The sequence below is a fragment of the Brachyhypopomus gauderio genome, chromosome 9 (genome assembly GCF_052324685.1).
Source record: "Brachyhypopomus gauderio isolate BG-103 chromosome 9, BGAUD_0.2, whole genome shotgun sequence".
Taxonomy (NCBI): Eukaryota; Metazoa; Chordata; class Actinopteri; order Gymnotiformes; family Hypopomidae; genus Brachyhypopomus; species Brachyhypopomus gauderio.
In genome coordinates, this window is record NC_135219.1 from 11,178,644 (window position 1) to 11,196,708 (window position 18,065).

At 41.3% G+C, this 18,065-nt stretch overlaps 3 protein-coding genes across 21 annotated transcripts; all 3 read right to left on the reverse strand.

The window, feature by feature from the left end:
* Positions 1–91: 91 nt before the first annotated feature.
* lrrc66 (leucine rich repeat containing 66) lies at positions 92–10,982 on the reverse strand. Of its 2 annotated transcripts, XM_077017065.1 has the most exons (5): positions 10,767–10,982; positions 9,822–10,256; positions 6,697–6,866; positions 6,153–6,495; positions 92–6,009 (listed from the first exon to the last, which is right to left on the reverse strand). In XM_077017065.1, the coding sequence occupies exons 2-5, from the start codon at positions 10,243–10,245 to the stop codon at positions 518–520; spliced, it is 6,429 nt and encodes a 2,142-aa protein (XP_076873180.1). In that variant the 5' UTR covers positions 10,246–10,256; positions 10,767–10,982; the 3' UTR covers positions 92–517. The 2 variants fall into 2 exon arrangements, with proteins under 2 accessions (XP_076873180.1, XP_076873182.1); XM_077017067.1 differs by lacking the exons at positions 9,822–10,256; positions 10,767–10,982 and adding an exon at positions 7,913–7,982 and having other exon boundaries at positions 6,697–7,824.
* A 293-nt stretch (positions 10,983–11,275) lies between these two features.
* On the reverse strand, positions 11,276–13,710 carry LOC143522997 (uncharacterized). Of its 18 annotated transcripts, none has more exons than XM_077017089.1 (5): positions 12,817–13,710; positions 12,703–12,751; positions 12,574–12,670; positions 12,394–12,442; positions 11,276–12,344 (listed from the first exon to the last, which is right to left on the reverse strand). In XM_077017089.1, the coding sequence occupies exons 1-5, from the start codon at positions 13,313–13,315 to the stop codon at positions 12,118–12,120; spliced, it is 921 nt and encodes a 306-aa protein (XP_076873204.1). In that variant the 5' UTR covers positions 13,316–13,710; the 3' UTR covers positions 11,276–12,117. The 18 variants fall into 18 exon arrangements, with proteins under 18 accessions (XP_076873204.1, XP_076873203.1, XP_076873196.1 ...); XM_077017088.1 differs by having other exon boundaries at positions 12,509–12,670; XM_077017081.1 differs by having other exon boundaries at positions 11,276–12,360; positions 12,509–12,670.
* Positions 13,711–13,854: 144 nt separating this feature from the next.
* Positions 13,855–17,822, reverse strand: sgcb (sarcoglycan, beta (dystrophin-associated glycoprotein)). Its single transcript, XM_077017091.1, has 6 exons — positions 17,692–17,822; positions 15,964–16,173; positions 15,628–15,813; positions 15,149–15,340; positions 14,869–15,000; positions 13,855–14,399 (listed from the first exon to the last, which is right to left on the reverse strand). Exons 1-6 carry the CDS (start codon positions 17,704–17,706, stop codon positions 14,193–14,195), a joined length of 942 nt encoding a protein of 313 aa, XP_076873206.1. The 5' UTR covers positions 17,707–17,822; the 3' UTR covers positions 13,855–14,192.
* Positions 17,823–18,065: the final 243 nt, after the last annotated feature.

Below are 18,065 nucleotides of genomic sequence, written 5' to 3' on the forward strand. Positions count from 1 at the left end.
TTACTGTCTTTTAATAACACATTTATTCCAACCACACGTGATGATAATGACATTCTAATAATAATACGTAATTTACAAGTTTATTTTATTATTTGTTTTATGGGGAATGTCATTAATTTCCCAATAGACAACATTATACAGAGTTATCAGATAATAAATCACAGAATAATGCTGTTCAGTTTAATATTGCTAATTAATATTTTTATGAATTGGTACACGAAAAGCAACATGCAATTAAATTTTAGTGTAATTTAGGTGATTTGTAATTATTGAACAAGGAGACGGTGTCATTGATGTGAAGCACCAAAGTGTTTTCAGTGCTAATAGTGCCCTTTGTAATTAATATTCTTAAACATAAGAATACCAGCCAGCTCAGAGGTGTATTGTATGTACAAATGTTACAAAATCAAGATTTCTTTGGTCACCACTTGTGTGCCTCTTACTTAACTTAATGATGAACAAAACACTTATATATAAAATTATATACATTTAAATATTTAAAAGCTACCAAGTGCTTTTAAACATTACTATGATATTTATCATCATCGTGCAGGGCTGACTTACATCGAAGGGATGATAGACTCTTAGCACTTTGGACCTCAAATCCTAAGATTGCTACATTCTTCTGGCTTGGGGTGGGGTTTCTAGTGTCTGTAGAGACACCAGGGTAGGTTTGCTCTGTGTAGGATGGAACTGTTTTTTCATAATGAACCGACATACTTCCTTGTTTATCATCATCATCTGATGTAGAAGATGGCGAGATCAATCCGAAGCTATCCATAGCTCTCCTTTTTTGCTGAAACATCAATCTTCGACGTTCCTGCCATTGGCGTGCTTCAGAACTGTGTCTGAGAAACTCTTTGGCATCATCATTTCCTGAAGAAGCTTGTGGTGTTTCTGGTATTTCTTCTGATATAACCTGAATTGGAATGTCTGCAACTACATGCCTTCTTGGATTGTATACTGGGCCAGAGATACTGATTGAATCTGAAATTTCTTGTGAAGTCGAGACCTGAAGAGATCTTTTGGGCCTTTGTAAACTATGTAGAGAAAGGCCAGGACTTTCAGTAACATTAGATTGAGTGGATGAAAGACCACCTTGGACCACCAAACTGGACCACCTTGATTCCATGGTGGTTTCAGACTCTCGTGTAGATAACCGTGTCTTTCCTTTAGAATCTTGTGCATTTGATTTTTCCTTGTCATCAGCTGAAAAATATGAACCTGTCTGCTTTAATCCTGGCTGTGTTTGAGTGAATGGTTGGTCAAACTCTATATAACTATCTGAATTTGAAAAGAAGAGAGACCTCTTAGGCCTGGAAAGTTGACCTAATGTACTTGTCACCACTTTTACGTCTGGTGAAGAATCTTCTTTTGGGGATATAGTTTCTGTCATTTTGAAATTTTGCCCAGATTTCCTTGAATCTGTTCCTTCATTCATTTTTGCCGACATTTTGGAGGATGAAGATGGTGACATAGTTTGAGTATAAGGAACAGACTGATCGAAATGAATGTGTCTATTTAACTTTGGTACTTTTTCAAGAGATGCATCCGTTGTTCTAAATAAGTCATCAGCATTTCTTTCAAATTTGGTAGATACTGGTTTAGATTCCAATTCTGGTGTGATCCTTTCTTTCCGTAATGGAGGCTGAGTTGATACTTGATGGTGGGTAAACTTGACAACCTTCTTCAACTTCTGTATTTTGATGTCTGATGTATCCATAGAACCCATTCTTTCAAAGAAGTTGTTTTCACTAGAAGCTTGTTTGATATCCTCCAATGACCTGCTGAATCTGGGTTGGAATTCTGTTATTGGGACTTCTTGGATGTTTATAGAAGATGGATGACTTGTAGGGTAAAGTACAGATTGTGAAAACTGAAGGTATCTCTGCACTTTTGGCACATGGTCATGAAATGAACCAATTTGCCCAATAAAGTTCCCTTGGTTGGATGTTATGACATCTTTGTCACACGAAGAGCTGGAATCAGTTCCTTCTGTTTTCATCAGTTCATCAGTTGTTGCTATTTCTGTGTTTAAATATGGGGGCAGTGATTGAATTGAAGACTGAAGCTCAGGTTGAGAAAAATGAAGAGATCTCTTTACCTTTGGTGTACTGTCAAGAGTTTTACATACTGCCTCAAAGAAATTGCTGCTTGACTCTGCGTAATTATCAGAAGAGTAGCCTGATGACTTAGATTCTGTTTGTGCCATTATCTGAGGTGTGAGAACTTGTTTGACAGAGGATTGAGACTGTGACTGACTCGGGGAATGAAGCGGAGACTGTGTAAACTGAATGTATCGGTTTACTTTTGGCACTTCAACAGATGTACCTATTTGCCCATAGAAACTGTTTTCTTTAGTGGTTGGACTGAGTTCCTCTGCAGATGAAGAATCAGATCTCAGAGTCTGTGGTTTAATCATTAATGCTGGCATCTTCCTTTCTGTGTTTAATGAAGTTGTTGTCCCCTGAACTGAAAGTTCAGGCTCAGAATTTGTGAATTGGATGTATCTTTTTACTTTTGGCAGTTCTTCAAGAGATGTGTCAATTTGCCTAAAGGAACCGTCTCCTTTATTGGTTGGACTGAGCTTTGTTGTGACTGAAGAATGAGATCTCCAAGACTGTGGTTTTGTCACTAACTCTGGTGTGGTGCCTTCTGTGTTTAACAAAGTTGATGGACACTGGGGTATAGCTTGAGGCCCTGATTGTGTGAACTGAATATATCTCTTCACTTTTCCCACTGCAACAAGAGATGTACCTGTGCACTCAAAGAAGTTGCCCTGTGTGTTTGGCTTTGCATCTCTGTGAAATGAAGATCCGGAGGAAATTGGTTCTGTTTTTGATGCATCAACAATGACTTTTTCTGTGTGTAAAGAAGGGGATAGCAACTTATTTGAAGGTTGAGGCTCAATCTGGGTGAACTGAAGAGATCTCTTTACCTTCGGTGTACTATCTGTACTATCAAATGATAAACATGTTCCTTTAAAGAATTCATCATTGGTTCTTGACTCTGCATCATCAGAGGAGGAATTTGATCTTGTATATTCTGTTTTTCTTATTACTTCAGGAATTAGTACTTGTTCTGCAGAGGATGGAGATTGCGACTGATTTTGAGAATGGTGTTCTGACTGTGAGAACTGGATGTATCTTTTAACATTTGGCACTTCACGGGATGCACCTATTTGCTCAAAGAAACCATCTCCTGTATTGGCTGGACTGAGCTCCTCTTCAGACGAAGAACCAGAGCTCCAAGACTGTGATTTCATCACTAATTGTGGTGTGATGCTTTCTGTGTTTAACAAAGTTGATGGTGCCTGAACTGAAAATTCTGGCTCCAATTGTGTGAACTGGATGTATCTTTCTACTTTTGGCACTTCTTCAAGAGATGTTTCAATTTGCCTAAAGGAACCGTCTCCTTTATTTGTTGAACTGAGCTCTTCTGCGGATACAGAATCAGATTGCAAAGAGTCTGGTGTGATCCTTTCTGTGTTTACAGATGTTGAAAGAGACTGAGCTGTTGTTTGAGGCTCAGATTGTATGAACTGGAGATATCTTTTTACCTTTGGTATTGCATCTAAACATGTATCAAAGAAAAAGCCTTTGTTCGTGCTTGTGTTGACATTATCCTCGGATGAGGGTCTTGTTTTTTTGGATTCTGTTGTCACTACGTCAGATATAATTACTTGGTTGTTGGAGGGCAGAGATGGTGAATTATTCAAGAAATGAGATTCAGAGACTGAAAAGTGAAGATGATGCATTACTTTTGGTAGTTCATCAAAAGATGCACCTAAATTAGATTCACCTAAATGTTCATTAGGAAGCATGTTGACACTATGGTCAGATGAGGAGCTGGATTTTCTAGATTCAATTTTAACATCTGCTTTGGGGTTGAAATGTCCTTTTTCTGAAGGACTAGATGGAGAATGAGTTTCAGAATGTGGCTGAGATTGTGAGAATTGAAGATATCTCTTTACTTTTGGTATTGGATCCAAAGTTACACAAGTGTTTCCAAAGATACTTTCTTGTGAAGATAAACTCAGATCAGTCCTCTGTGACTCTCCATCTGTAGTTGGCTTGACATTGTCCTCAAATGACACTCTCTGTCTGTCGAATGACGAGCCCAAGAATCTTCCATTGTCTGTATTTGTTGTTTTGGATAGGGGCTGATTTGCCTCGTCTGTTTCAGCCCTGCTTCTGTTAAGCAAGAGGGCAGTCATGCTCAGTCCTTTGAAGTTTTTTCTCTCTCCCTCCTTGTTGGTCTTCTCCTCTATATCTGTACTGCTTGAGGAATTGTCAAAATTGATATTAAGAACCCTGTCTGTGAGTGCGACTGGTATCGAGTGATCACTACTAACCTCAAGGTCTGTTATCTCAAGTCTTCTGGGGTAGTCATAATATTCACCTTCATCTTCACTGGAGCTACCAGCATTTGATCTGTCTGTCGAGAGACTGGTTGCTGTTTGATTCATCCTATAAACTGGATGCACATTATATTCTTTTGGTTCTTCACTGTCACTGTTGGTGTCTGAGCATTCGTTTTGGTCCGTAAATAGCTCATCATCAAGACTATCTCCTCGTGTAAAGGCTACATGCACATCTGATGGATCCAGCGTAATAGTGTCTTGTCTGAAACGAGAACCAATGTCTTCGTGTGGTTGTTCCATTAATGTGCCCTCTTGATGACTCTCATGTCTATTTTCACCAAGATTAATATTGTCGTTTACTAAGGGTAGAGTATAATGAGCTTCTGACTCTTCTTCTTCTGGGTTGACTATGTATTCTGTTTGTCCTCCATCACTCTCACTTGAGCTGCTGGAGCTTTGTCGATCAGACTGTTTATCTACAGACATCTCCTTTTTATTTAGTGTACATTCAAGAACATCAAGTTGAGAAATACGACTACTTGATCTCGGAGAGCTATCAGAAAATGAAAAACTCTCCCCGCTGTCGTTCCACAAATCTGGGTCCATCTTGTCCACATTCTCCTCCCTCGGCTCAGTCAGCCTCCCTGAACATCCTGGTATTATTGCCTCCTTTTCTGGTTTGGCTTTTTCATTATAATGCAGAGTGACTGTAGGAGAATCTACACTTTGCTCAATGGACTCTTTTCTTTCATATGAGGAAGTGGAGGAAACGCTCTTCTTCTTTAAACCTGTGGCGTCCACTGGGTCTGGAATTGGCTCAAGCTCTTTGACTTTAATAGGTTCAACAATTAAAGTTGTTTTCTTGTTTTTCTGTCTCAGAGGCGATTGCTTGCTTGGTGCTTGTAAACTGCTGGGATTATGGTCTGCCCTACCCATTAGATTATCCACCTCTATGCAATGGGCCCCAACATCTTTTATAAATGATTCTTTTTTCAGGGGACTATCATATGATATATCCATATCTATTGTACTGTCGGATGAACTGGTGGATTTGGCATCTTCTACAGTGACATAATAAGGAACATTTGCTGCTTCATGTTTAACTTCTGTAACTCCACCAAATCTAACTCTCGAACCCACTCTCACTTTTTGCATTTGGTCATCGTTATCACAATATCCTTCATTTATATGTGACTGTGGTCCTATGGAGGAAGACCTGGAGCGTGGAGGTGATGTAGAATCCCTCTTTGTTCTGATTCTTCTGTACAGTTTGTCCAGCAATGGCCTTAATAGAACACCAAGGACAAATGCCACTATAAATGTAATGAAGACAGAAAGGCAGACGGCTAAAACAAATTCAGAGTGAGCCACTTGTGCACCTGCTTTCTGAATATTGTTCAGCATGTTCGTGTTTTCTCTTCCACTGTGCTCATCCATTTTAATGAGCTCACTTTTTACGTCACGTCGCGGTCTTCTCTCACGATATATTTTGCGAACATTAAGGTTCAAAACTGACACGTGTTCTTTCAGGAAACCTGAAACACACACGTAAAGTCCTGCATGCTGCTCTGTTATGTTGCTAAGAAGAATTTGTTGGCTTTCGGAGACGTGGCCATGAGGTGTCCACCAGTGATATTCCATGATATCTAAAGAAAAAAATTAAACAATAAATATTTTAGGATTATACTATTTCCAGAGCTTTTGGGAGGGGGAGGGAGGGGCTTATAAAGCCTGCATTTCTAAACAGTCTATGATTTAAATATGCAAACCATTCAGTGGAAATCATTACCTTGACTGGCAGCATCGCAGGAAAGCAATAATTCCATCCCCTCATCCACAGTCTCCTCCTTATAGTGACCAGGTGTGTTATATACATGTGATGAACAGACAACTTCAGATTCTTTCAGATACCGCAGGTCCTTTCCAGAATGATGAGTGGGAGAGAAACACACCACCTCCCAGGTCGAATGACCCAGTTCTCCGTCAAATTTCAGCCACCTCCTCAGTGTCTTCAAGTTGCAGTCACACCTCCACTTGTTTCCTGTAACGTCCACCAGTGCGTTCATGTTCCGTAGAGACAGGTATGCTGGCACAGGTATGATGGTCAGCAGGTTGTAGCTTAGGTCAAGGACCTACGTGGTATGATGGATAAATAAATTATGTAGTATGATTTTTTAAAAATGTGTAGCTGTCAATATATGGATTGTTTCATAGTACATATAGTATATCTATAGTAAATAAGAACATCTATACACATCTATATTTTAACCAGAAAATATAACTTGTTTACTCTGAACCACACAACCACACAAACGTATCCAGATGTTGGTTACCTGTAGCCTTTGCAAGTCTTTAAAGGCCTGTGGGTGGATAATGTTGATGAGGTTATGTTGGAGGTAAAGTTCTCTCAGGTGAGACAACCCAGCAATGTCAGCAGGACCAAGTTTGGAGATCATGTTATGGGATAGCTGCAGGACTTGCAGGGACTTGGCACTGCTCAGTCCTGAGGTGACAGAGGACACAAATGTCTTATGTTGCATGACAATTCATTAGGAATATGGTTTTAAATGGTAAATTAAGTCCACAATCTCCACAAACACACAGTCAGGAGTGTGCTAGCTCAGTCGTTATGGTGCCGTGGTTCTGGGACTGACCCCCCACATTTTATTAGTATGTAATTGCACTTGAAATTTTATAATGAATAATGTTGCATTGTATTACATGCCCAAGTATAATTTGCATAGATTTTTAAACCATTTAGCATGACTAGGATGCAATAGCACAGACTTTTGTTACGGTGCTCACTGGGGGCTTGGACTCGAACACTTGTAAAGCTGTTTTGTGACGACAACTGTTGTAAAAAGTGCTATATAAAAATAAGTTTTAAATGATTGATTGACTTTTAATACTTGTGTAAAGAGTACTGTCTTCTTGACAGTACACACAGGGTGCACCCCCACGTCCTCATTTCTTTCCTTATCGTTCACATAATGAGCTGGTCGGGGATGTGTGCATCAGGCATGAATGCTGGCAGTCTTAGAGAAAGACTGGGAAAGAAAAACATAAAATGGTGCCTCCTCTATTCTGAGAGCTGTAATGACTGCAGAGTGGAGCTGATGGACTAGTGGCGAGTGTTTATTTGGAAAGTGATGAAAGAGCGAACACAGCTGTGAGACTCGATCTGCTCCCAATCACAGTTCCCGCTTGCTAAGGCAACACATCTGTTATGCCTCCGGACTCTGTCTGGTGCCAGCAAGTGGTGGGATGATGTTTGTGGGCGGACCCAGTGATCCCTCATCTTTGCTCCAATGGCCTTTAGTCATCTTGACATCTTCTTTTGACCAATCAGAACCAGGATCTTTAAATTTGTAATGGCTGAGCCTGGGTCATGAAAGCTAATCTTGGACAGGCCAGCAGGGATAGAGATGGTCCAGGGCTCTTCGACAATAATTAACACTACCCTGAAAGAACACAGCAGCTCAATGGGGACACTTAAAAACAAACCTTTGCAGAAAATAAAAGCTGGTATGTCCTAGGGCAAATACTGACCTAGTTACTGTCTGTATGAGAAAATTGGTTTGGCTACTGCATCTGTAAGATAAAGTTCCATATATAGTATAATTGTAAACAGACATAAAATGGCTCTATCAAATTAGACCATAAAACACATTATGACTGGACTTATACTATAACACTTTCAGCTGTCAGTTGGCACAGGAAAGTGGTGGTCAGATGACAACATAGCAGAGGAGATCCTGTTAAGCAGCTAACACGAGGAACCTGAACACTGTTGGGATATTAGAAGGCAAACCGTATACTTATGCTCCATATTAAACACGTCTGTACTGGGACTACAGTTCTAGTGTGTCAGCAGGGGGCAGCGGTGAGCATCGTCTGTGGGAATGAGAAGAGATCCAGGTGAAGAACTTGGTAATTTCTAAGGTTTATTATGGGATTCAGGTCTGGAGAAAGTGCAGGCCACTCCATTTGAGGTACCCAGTCTCCAGCAGCTGTGCCCTTGATATGACCTTGATGAGCTGGAGCTTTGTCGTCCATGAAGATGAAATTAGTCCTGTGTTCATGCAAAGGCTCAATGACTGGATTAATGATGTTATTCAAGTAGTACGGGCTTGTTACTGTACCATTCACAAAGTGTAGGGCAGCTCTGTATTGACTAGAAACACCTGCCCACACTAACACCACCAACAGAGGCTCGTCTGGTGACAACAGTGGCTGAGGCATAACGCTCTCCTAGACGTCTCCAACATCGTTGGTGGCCATTATTTCTGCTCAGCGTGGATAGACTACCATAACAATAGACTTCCCCCATCCAGCCTAAATGCTCCCTCACACTGTGACTCTTCCAGTCTCTCTGTATCTGTTTCAACCTGCTGATGACTTTCTGTGTCACTCTAAGATCAGTGGCCACTTCTGTTGTAGAACATCCTGTTTGAAGCCTCGTAATAGTGAGTGTTTGTTAAGTGTCATCTTGATGTCAAAATATGAATATCGAACCAGTACATTTATTGGTAAATTCATGGGTCAAACACCTATTGTAAGTTTTGCCATTTGCTTGTTAGAGAACAGAAGGCAAAAAGTACTGAAACATTGAATTGCATTCAGAAATTTGTAAAAATTAGGTTCATCCTGAAATTTCACCCAAAAGCCAAATGTCCCTAACTTTTATATATAAATATATATTATATATAACTGATCTTGAACGAAACAGACTTCATATTGATTATATTAATTATATGATAATGTGTGTGTGTGTGTGTGTGTGTGTGTGTGTGAGTGTATTTTCTGGATCAGAAAGACAGATCCTCATATGCCACCTAGTTCAAATGCCACTGGGACAACCAGAGCAAGATAACATGATGACCATGGAAATCTATTCTCTGAAGACACTTTTACAACACTTATAGAGGTGTTTTCTGTCTGTACACAGCCCCTCTGCACTGTGTGGACCATCAGGCTGTTTAAAGGACACTAGTGATTCACAAATGTCCGTAGTATTACAGGACAAAGGTTGACTCATTACCATGCTGAGTGGGGATTTACTACAGATTGGAATTTAAAGCCCTGATTTGAAACCTCTGTAGCACACACCTGTGGCAGGGTGTGGGTTCACTAACAGAACACTTTAATCCACATGTCTGGTCTTCTCTTGTGTGATTATTTATTGTTGCAGCACTAGAAATTATCTGCAGCTATAGGAGGGCTTTACCTCTGTCAAACATAAAAAACTACAATTATTTTAGTGGCTTATTATATGTTTATTTCTGGACTATCTGTAAGAATGTTGTGCTGTACAGTGGTTAATCACTGTTGTTTAAATATGACCACTCTAATTCCACTGTGGCATTGATTTTCCGGAGCATATGAAATCATGAATAATATTGTCAGAAGAGTCAGCTGTGTGTATGTGTGGGCTTTGCTGAGTAAATTCGTTTCTCACCTCTTGGTAGACATTTTAGCTGATTTCTCTCAGCAGAGAGCAACTGAAGTTCAGGTGTCCAGGACAGACAGTGCTGTCTTCTTCTCTCCAGGGTCCTAGTACCCTCCAAACTCTTTCCCAAACACAATGACAGCCTTTCCAGCACATTGTTCCCCACCCACAAATGCCGAATCCCTCTCAGAGGTTCACGGCCAGAACCGAGAGGAAGCAGAGAGCGCAGGGAATTGTGGGATAGGTCCAGGGCAGTGGCAGTGGTAGGGATCAGCGAGGGGGCTTTGGATAGGCCAGATGAGGAACAGTTGAGAAGAGGAGTCGTTTGACATAGACAAGAGACTGGACAAGCGGGGCTAGGTGGGACCATGTCTGTCCCGCACAGCTGGAGAAACAGGACTGCACAGCAGGGCAGTAAACTGTACACTAACATCACAGCCAACCCTAAAGACATAAACATGTTAAACATTTCAGAAATGCTGTACAGGCAGGCAGGTTATTATGACAATACTAATGGTAGAAGATTCAGATTACTAGAATTTAGTACTTCTAAATATTCAGTACATATTTTGTTACTTGGCCCTTATTCATACAGATCAACTCTGTGGTGCCTTTCAAACAAATGACAGCGTGTGATAGCTAGTTTGACATATCTTAATAACTTTGGAGAATCTGCACACCAAAAACAGATCTTCAAATCAAAGTTCACTTTTATAGGAAATGTAATTAGAACTTCTCCATATCAATGTTCTTTTATAGTAAATATAAGCCCATAGTTTCGTAGTTTTCTCTCCTGTTAAATGTGGATCATTAAAGCATAAACATGGCAAACGTGATCACATGGATAGTCGTACACTCTCACTAGTAATAAGTACCCATAAATAACTTACTTGGATAAAACCCTGACATTTTTCTTTCAGAAGCTGTGGCATAAAGGGAAACAGTTTTACTTACTTCTCAGAGATCTCCGTTGTCAACTTTAGAACTAATGGTAGAGTTTAGTGGTGGCCATCAACAGAGAGGGAGTGTACGAAATTCTTTGACTTTACTCGAACCCACCTAAGATCAAAGTCTGAAGTGTATTGTGGCAGCTGATACATGCACACACACATACACAATTGTGAACAGCTTACCATAACCATTCACAAGTCAAAGTTAATATCTCACTCAAGTTTTACCCTTCCTAAGCATTTTCATGAAAAACCCTTAATTATGAACGGTTCTAAAACATTGTAGCATGTGTCTGTATACACAGCACCACTTAATAGAAACACCCACACACCCACATTCAGTGAAATGAACTGGTAAATATTATCCATCACAATAATAAAATTGTAAAACACAAGTACAAGCTGTCTGGTTTGGGTATGTGTTTCTGTTTAATTAAGGGTGAGTGCTATAAGAATATCTGATCTAAATTCTCCCTATTTAGAAAGCACAGTTTAAAAGGCAAGGGATACACATTCTGTTCAAAATGAACGCAACATTTATTTATTAATTTTTTAACCAATGCAAAGCAGACACTATTGAAAAAAGTGAGAATTTTCTTTCCTTTCAAACTGGAGTAAGAGCAGAGCATCACATGGGTGAATCTGATCCACGCAAAGACAACGACAAAGCAGAAATACAATCCAGTTAATGACCAAAACAGGGGAAACAACTTGGTCATCATCTAAGAAAAGAAACACAACAAACTCAAATAAATAATACCCATGAACACTGTGACCTAAATTAATGTGTTATATTGCACAAAACAACTCAAACATAGACCTTTTCTATGTGCATCTTTTCAAAAGATATTATTCAAATCAAAACACACGCTCATATATATATCAGGAGACAAAAATAAACTCTTTATCATTAACTGAATAGCATCCAATTTTTGTATCCCATATTTAATACATTTTGAGAATCATTTGGCACTCTGAAAAAGTATCCTGGCCACTTACGGTGCAGGACACTTCAGATGAATATGTAACACAATAACATCAGTAACGATCGTCACTGGCAGCTGGTTTGGGATCTGTGGTGTGGCACGTTTTCATAAGTGATATGGGTGGATACGCTTTCCCATTCTTATCCCAGATCAGTGTTTATGGCTTTACGGCAGAGATTAGACGTTATGACATAACACAAGTGAGACGCACGAAGCAAATACAATCACACAGCACTACATAATAATATGTAATGATAATCCAATAGTCTTAACAATATGTTAATAGTTTAAATATATGATCCAATCAAAATTTCACATGGCAGCTTTCTTATTTTTGCATATTGTGAAAGACAGTATGTCCCCATATTGCTAATTCATTACACACTGCTTAAAGACTCGCTGAGAAAGTGGAGAGAAAGAGAACTGACACTTGTTTATAAATGAAGCAAAGGAGGACTGAACCATACACAGCTGCCAATGTACATCAGCACTACAGACCGAAAGGGTTGGGGAAGGTGGTGTAGGAGGAAGGTGGTGTGAGGAGGAAGGTGGTGTAGGAGGAAGGTGGTGTAGGAGGATGGTGGTGTAGGAGGATGGTGGTGTAGGAGGAAGGTGATGTAGGAGGAAGGTGGTGTAAGGAGGAAGGTGATGTAGGAGGAAGGTGGTGTAAGGAGGAAGGTGGTGTAGGAGGAAGGTGGTGTAGGAGGATGGTGGTGTAAGGAGGAAGGTGGTGTAGGAGGATGGTGGTGTAAGGAGGAAGGTGGTGTAGGAGGAAGGTGGTGTAAGGAGGAAGGTGATGTAGGAGGATGGTGGTGTAGGAGAAAGGTGATGTAGGAGGAAGGTGGTGTAGGAGGAAGATGGTGTAAGGAGAGAGGAGGTGTAGGAGGAAGGTGGTGTAGGAGGATGGTGGTGTAGGAGGAAGGTGATGTAGGAGGACGGTGATGTAGGAGGAAGGTGGTGTAGGAGGAAGGTGGTGTAAGGAGGAAGGTGGTGTAGGAGGAAGGTGATGTAGGAGGAAGGTGGTGTAAGGAGGAAGGTGGTGTAGGAGGATGGTGATGTAGGAGGAAGGTGGTGTAAGGAGGAAGGTGGTGTAGGAGGATGGTGGTGTAGGAGAAAGGTGATGTAGGAGGAAGGTGGTGTAGGAGGAAGGTGGTGTAAGGAGGAAGGAGGTGTAGGAGGAAGGTGATGTAGGAGGAAGGTGGTGTAGGAGGAAGGTGATGTAGGAGGACGGTGGTGTAGGAGGAAGGTGGTGTAGGAGGATGGTGGTGTGAGGAGGAAGGTGGTGTAGGAGGAAGGTGGTGTAGGAGGAAGGTGGTGTAGGAGGATGGTGGTGTAAGGAGGAAGGTGGTGTAGGAGGATGGTGATGTAGGAGGAAGGTGGTGTAGGAGGATGGTGGTGTAAGGAGGAAGGTGGTGTAAGGAGGAAGGTGATGTAGGAGGATGGTGGTGTAGGAGGATGGTGGTGTAGGAGGATGGTGGTGTAGGAGGAAGGTGATGTAGGAGGACGGTGGTGTAAGGAGGATGGTGGTGTAAGGAGGAAGGTGGTGTAGGAGGAAGGTGGTGTGCATCCCGCACACTCCAACTCTTTGATCAGGGAGGACTTTCTATGGGAATAACTTTTACAATCAGACAGTAAAACAGCAAACAAAAGCTTTGATTTTAAAGTGGTGCTTCTACACCATTCGCCCGGTGGAGTGTATATATGTTTACATAAAAACACAACACACGGTATGGATATTAGAGAGGGATGTAAAATCCCGTGCAGTCTGGTTTCCAGCTCCCCAAGGATGGACCTTCACTGTGGCTAGTGCACATCACCCGTGTCGGGGAGGGTCTGGACAGCAGTAAACAGTGCCTCACCTCTGCACGTACTTCATTCAAGAGAAGGGCAGAGCTCATTCCAGTCTGAGTCATTCTAGTATTGTCTAGAGAAACACTGTGCGCGGGTCTCACAGTAAAGGGGTCTGCAAAGACCACTTCAATAGTGCCAGTTATAAAAAACTACAATCCTTCATTTTAAAAATAATTACGTGTACCACATGTAGTGAACCCCAATGATAAATTACAGGCAGCTCTTTGGCTAAATAATTCCATAATAAAAAAGATGAGGGTTTCTGTAGGATGAGGTTTAATAGTTAAAAGTGATTATAAAAAGTGTGACTTACACACATCATAAGTCTGAGGGGTCTGCGAGTGGACATGCTGTTATGACATTATGAAAACGGTCAGAACTCAATGTGAAAATAACAAAAAAACCAAAACGAAAGTATGTGAACGTGAGCAGATTGAAGTACACAACTCGCCCTTGATTTATCTTCACATAGGTTAGGCTTTAACTTTAACATGGACAGGTGTGTGAGGGTGTGTGTGTGTGTGTGTGTGTGTGTGTGTGTGTGTGTGTGTGTGTGTGTATGTACGTGTACTTCCAGTGGAATTCCTCATGTATCAGTGCGCTGCTCCACAGGGATTATCTGACGTCTGGCAACCCATGTTGTGGTATTTGACCTGGACTCTGAACAGCGTCCCATCAGCACACACACACAACTTGTACCTCTCCAGGCCCTCATCAAAGTACAACTCACTGCCCAGGGAGTTACTGGGGATGCGGGTGGGACTGAACATAACCGAGCCATTCAGAACGATGCTGTTCTCCTGCACGGAGGAGGAAGCCATGGGTTAGCCCACAAGACCCGAATCAGAGAGGTACTGCTGCACGTGTGAAGACGTAGACACAAACAGAACTGCTTTACTGAAATATGTATGACATGGGTTCTGAGATGCCCAACACTACATAAACACTGCAACCTAAGCAGCCTGATTGTTGTTCATGTTGCTTTACTACTATACTGTAACATGCTAGATTTGGGCAGTGTGCGAATGAGGTGAATCGAATTCAAGCATCTTGTTCAAGAACTGAAGCATGCTTTAATTCAAGGGCATTTAGATTTATGACCTTAAAACTCTACAGAAAGCACACTGGCATTCTTGGACCTAGTCTGCGTGTTTTAGGAACAGACGCTCGCACTCGTAGTGCAACACAACCATGGGCTCTCCTGTGTCCTGCAGCTCAGGATTCATGTGAATATAGGTAGGAATTGGTGTGAAAGAAGACAAGACTCACAGCTTTGAGCTCGATGTCACCGCTCATTCGGAACTCCACTGTCTTGCCCATGACGAACACGCCCTCGTTGCCACGGACGATGGCCTTACCATCAACTTTGATTGTGAGGTCAGAGGACGCGTTGCTAGTGATCTGTGGAATTACATTTTCATGTTAAAGCTTATGTTAACATTCTTTCTTAATTGTAACATCAGGTAATTGCAGTGGCTGGTGATGGCTGTGGTAAAGGGAGCTATTTGCTCATGTTAGTGTGGACGGAGTGAAGAGAATCAGACCTCACCCTTTCTGTGGATGCCTTTTTCACATTCAGAACTTTGACCTGTTTGGGCAGATGGAACTCATGGTTGTCAAAGTCTGTGCTGAAGAAGGTGGTCTGTGTGCGTGGGTCTGTGAAGGACACGCCCAAGTCACTGGTGATGGACGTCTTGCCTTTCTCCACACTTAGCTTGGTGTTGCCCTGTTGAAACACTACCTACAGTGCACATATACAGCAAAACACACACACACAGACACACACATAAAATGACACACTGCACTGAGCATACACTCAGGCATCAGTGCCCCAAAAACAGGCATCAGTGCCCCAAAATAACCTGCATAAATGTATTACACTTGTATTTTGAAACCTTACCCAGCTGTTTTATTATAATTACCTCAAGTAATGGTAAAAACAAACGTGAAAAGTGAATCCATCAACCAAGTTTGCAGGAATATAAGGGTGCCGACATGTGATTGGCTAGGATTGTCTTGTAGGCTCACCGGGTTGTTGTTGCCGGTGATGACGAGGTCCTGGTCCTTCCTCCCTCCCACAGTGCTCCTGTGCAGGGGGTGGACGACGCCCATGTCGGCCTTCTGCTTGAAACGCAGCAGGCCGCTCTCGTGAAACTCCATGCTGTCACACCCATTAGGACCTATCCTGATCACCGTCCAGATCACCAGGGTTATCTGCCACACAGCCAGACAGAGACAGTGCCCAGGAGACCAGGGGAGGGGCGGAGCCGTTAGGATAAAACCTATACGGTGCAACTGCGTCTTCCCGCGCGACCGACAGACACACAGACGCTCAGACCGCTGGTGTAACTCATTTTCACTCACGATGAGGTTGATGAGCGCGAGCAGGAAGAGGAGGACGATGACGCAGACGGCGATGTTGCCCTTACGACCCCGCAGTCCTGTTTTGTGGAGTCGCTCCTCCTCGATGGGCACATAGCCCGCTTTGAAGTTGCTGTTGTGTTCTTTGTTGGCGTTCCGCCGGTCTATGGCCTTCTCCCGCATGGACTTCTTCACTGGTCCATTGGAGTTCTCCTTCAGGACAGGAAGCACATACAAATATTAAATGACAAGTCTGACTCTCTGCTGATAACAATAAATTTTATGTCGTAATTACTGGGTATTTCTGTATGTGTCCTGCATATAAAATGATGCATTTTGTAAAGAGCCAAAATTACTACAGTGACATGATATATGTATAACCAACACTACTTGAGTACTCCCATGAGCCTCTATTCAAAAATAAAACAAGTTCACTCATATTGTGTTCTGTAAAAAAAAAAAATTCAAACAATTTCAGTCTGTTATTATTTACGTACTAATATGGTACAAAATTATGTGCTACCAGAACCATTCAAAATATAAAGGTAAAGAAAAAATGTTTTTGTAATTTGACACATTATTTCTGACAGTGTTAACTACGAGATCAACATTTATTATAACGCCATTACAACCTTTCCTAGTGTTCACTTTATGAATCAGCCTACTGAAATGTTTCATGTTTGTTAAAGTTTAATGTTGTTATAACGTCCCCTGGTATTTTTCACCTTACACACTTGACATTTTTTAAAATATCAGACCGCGACCAAACCATGTCCAGTGATGGCTTAGTTACCTTGGAAAATTAATCCGATTTCTGATTACTGATTACTCCTTTTAAAAGTAACTTAGTTAATTACTGATTTCTTGATTTTAAAAGTAACTATGTACAGTATATTACAAGTTACTTTAGTAGTTACATTCAGCAGCAAAATTAGTTTTTCCAATTCTCTGGAGACTTGAGCCAAGAAGAAAGCAAAAATATATATTTTACTAAGGGAAATAAAAAGAGTAATGTACAGTTACTTGGATAAGTAACTTTAATCTGATTACTGGACTGGAAATATTAACTCGTTATAGTACTCGCTACTGAAAAAGTGGTAAGATTGGAGTAACGCCTTACTAAGTAACGCGTTACCGACATCACTGACCACGACATACCAACTGTATTATCGGTATAATCTTATTTTCCGTTAAGGACTAAATGTATAACGTTACTTTGTATAGGCAATTTAATATTACTATAAAATAAATAAAAATGACAGTGATCTTTAAGTCCTGTAGAGAAAGGTGCTCTAAATGTTCTTATCCTAGATTCCTAAATGAGACGCAGAGCGGCGCTTTCCTTCAGGAATGCAGTCTGAGCAAGAGAAACGGAACGACTAAAAATAAACCACACGATCCTGCTTTAAAGTCACAAATAAAAATAAATGAAGAGCCCCACGTCTTTTTGCATCAACGAAATAAATCTTGTCACCACCAGATTAAACAAAACAACAACAGAACAGAAACGGCTCCAAACTAGTCATTTTTTCCATAAAGCAGTTGGACGCGAACCACGCAGAAAACCGCAATGCCAGAAGAGAGACTAGTTCAGAGAACATTTGCATAGCAAAGGCGTATTTGAACGTAGGTATATTTGAGATTAGCTAAATACAATGTACATTTCTTAAAAAAACAACCGTTTCAAATGTTAGATGTAACAGTCTACGATGATACATTTTCAAAACAGACCTGCTCCGACGCCATGTTGACCCTCCCTCCCCGTGCTGCGCTTTGACAGCGCCGAACACACGTTGGGCGGTACCACTTGGGTGTCGAGAGAACCGTTAACAAATCACGCAAAATGAATTATAAAAATGAGTGGAGTTAAAACTATAAGCATATGAGTCCACATAACTATAGTTGACACTGGGATATCGCACAAGAAATCAGATATTTAACCACATATCCAGCGTACTTCAAATGGTTCGGTCCCTGCCATAAGGAGCAGTGGTTATAATGAGCTCTCCAGAAAAGGGAAGCACAAATATAGCAGCGCTCATTCAAGTGGAAGCTTGACCTGAGGCTCGGCACAAGCGGGCTTCCCCCAAACATCTGGGGCTATA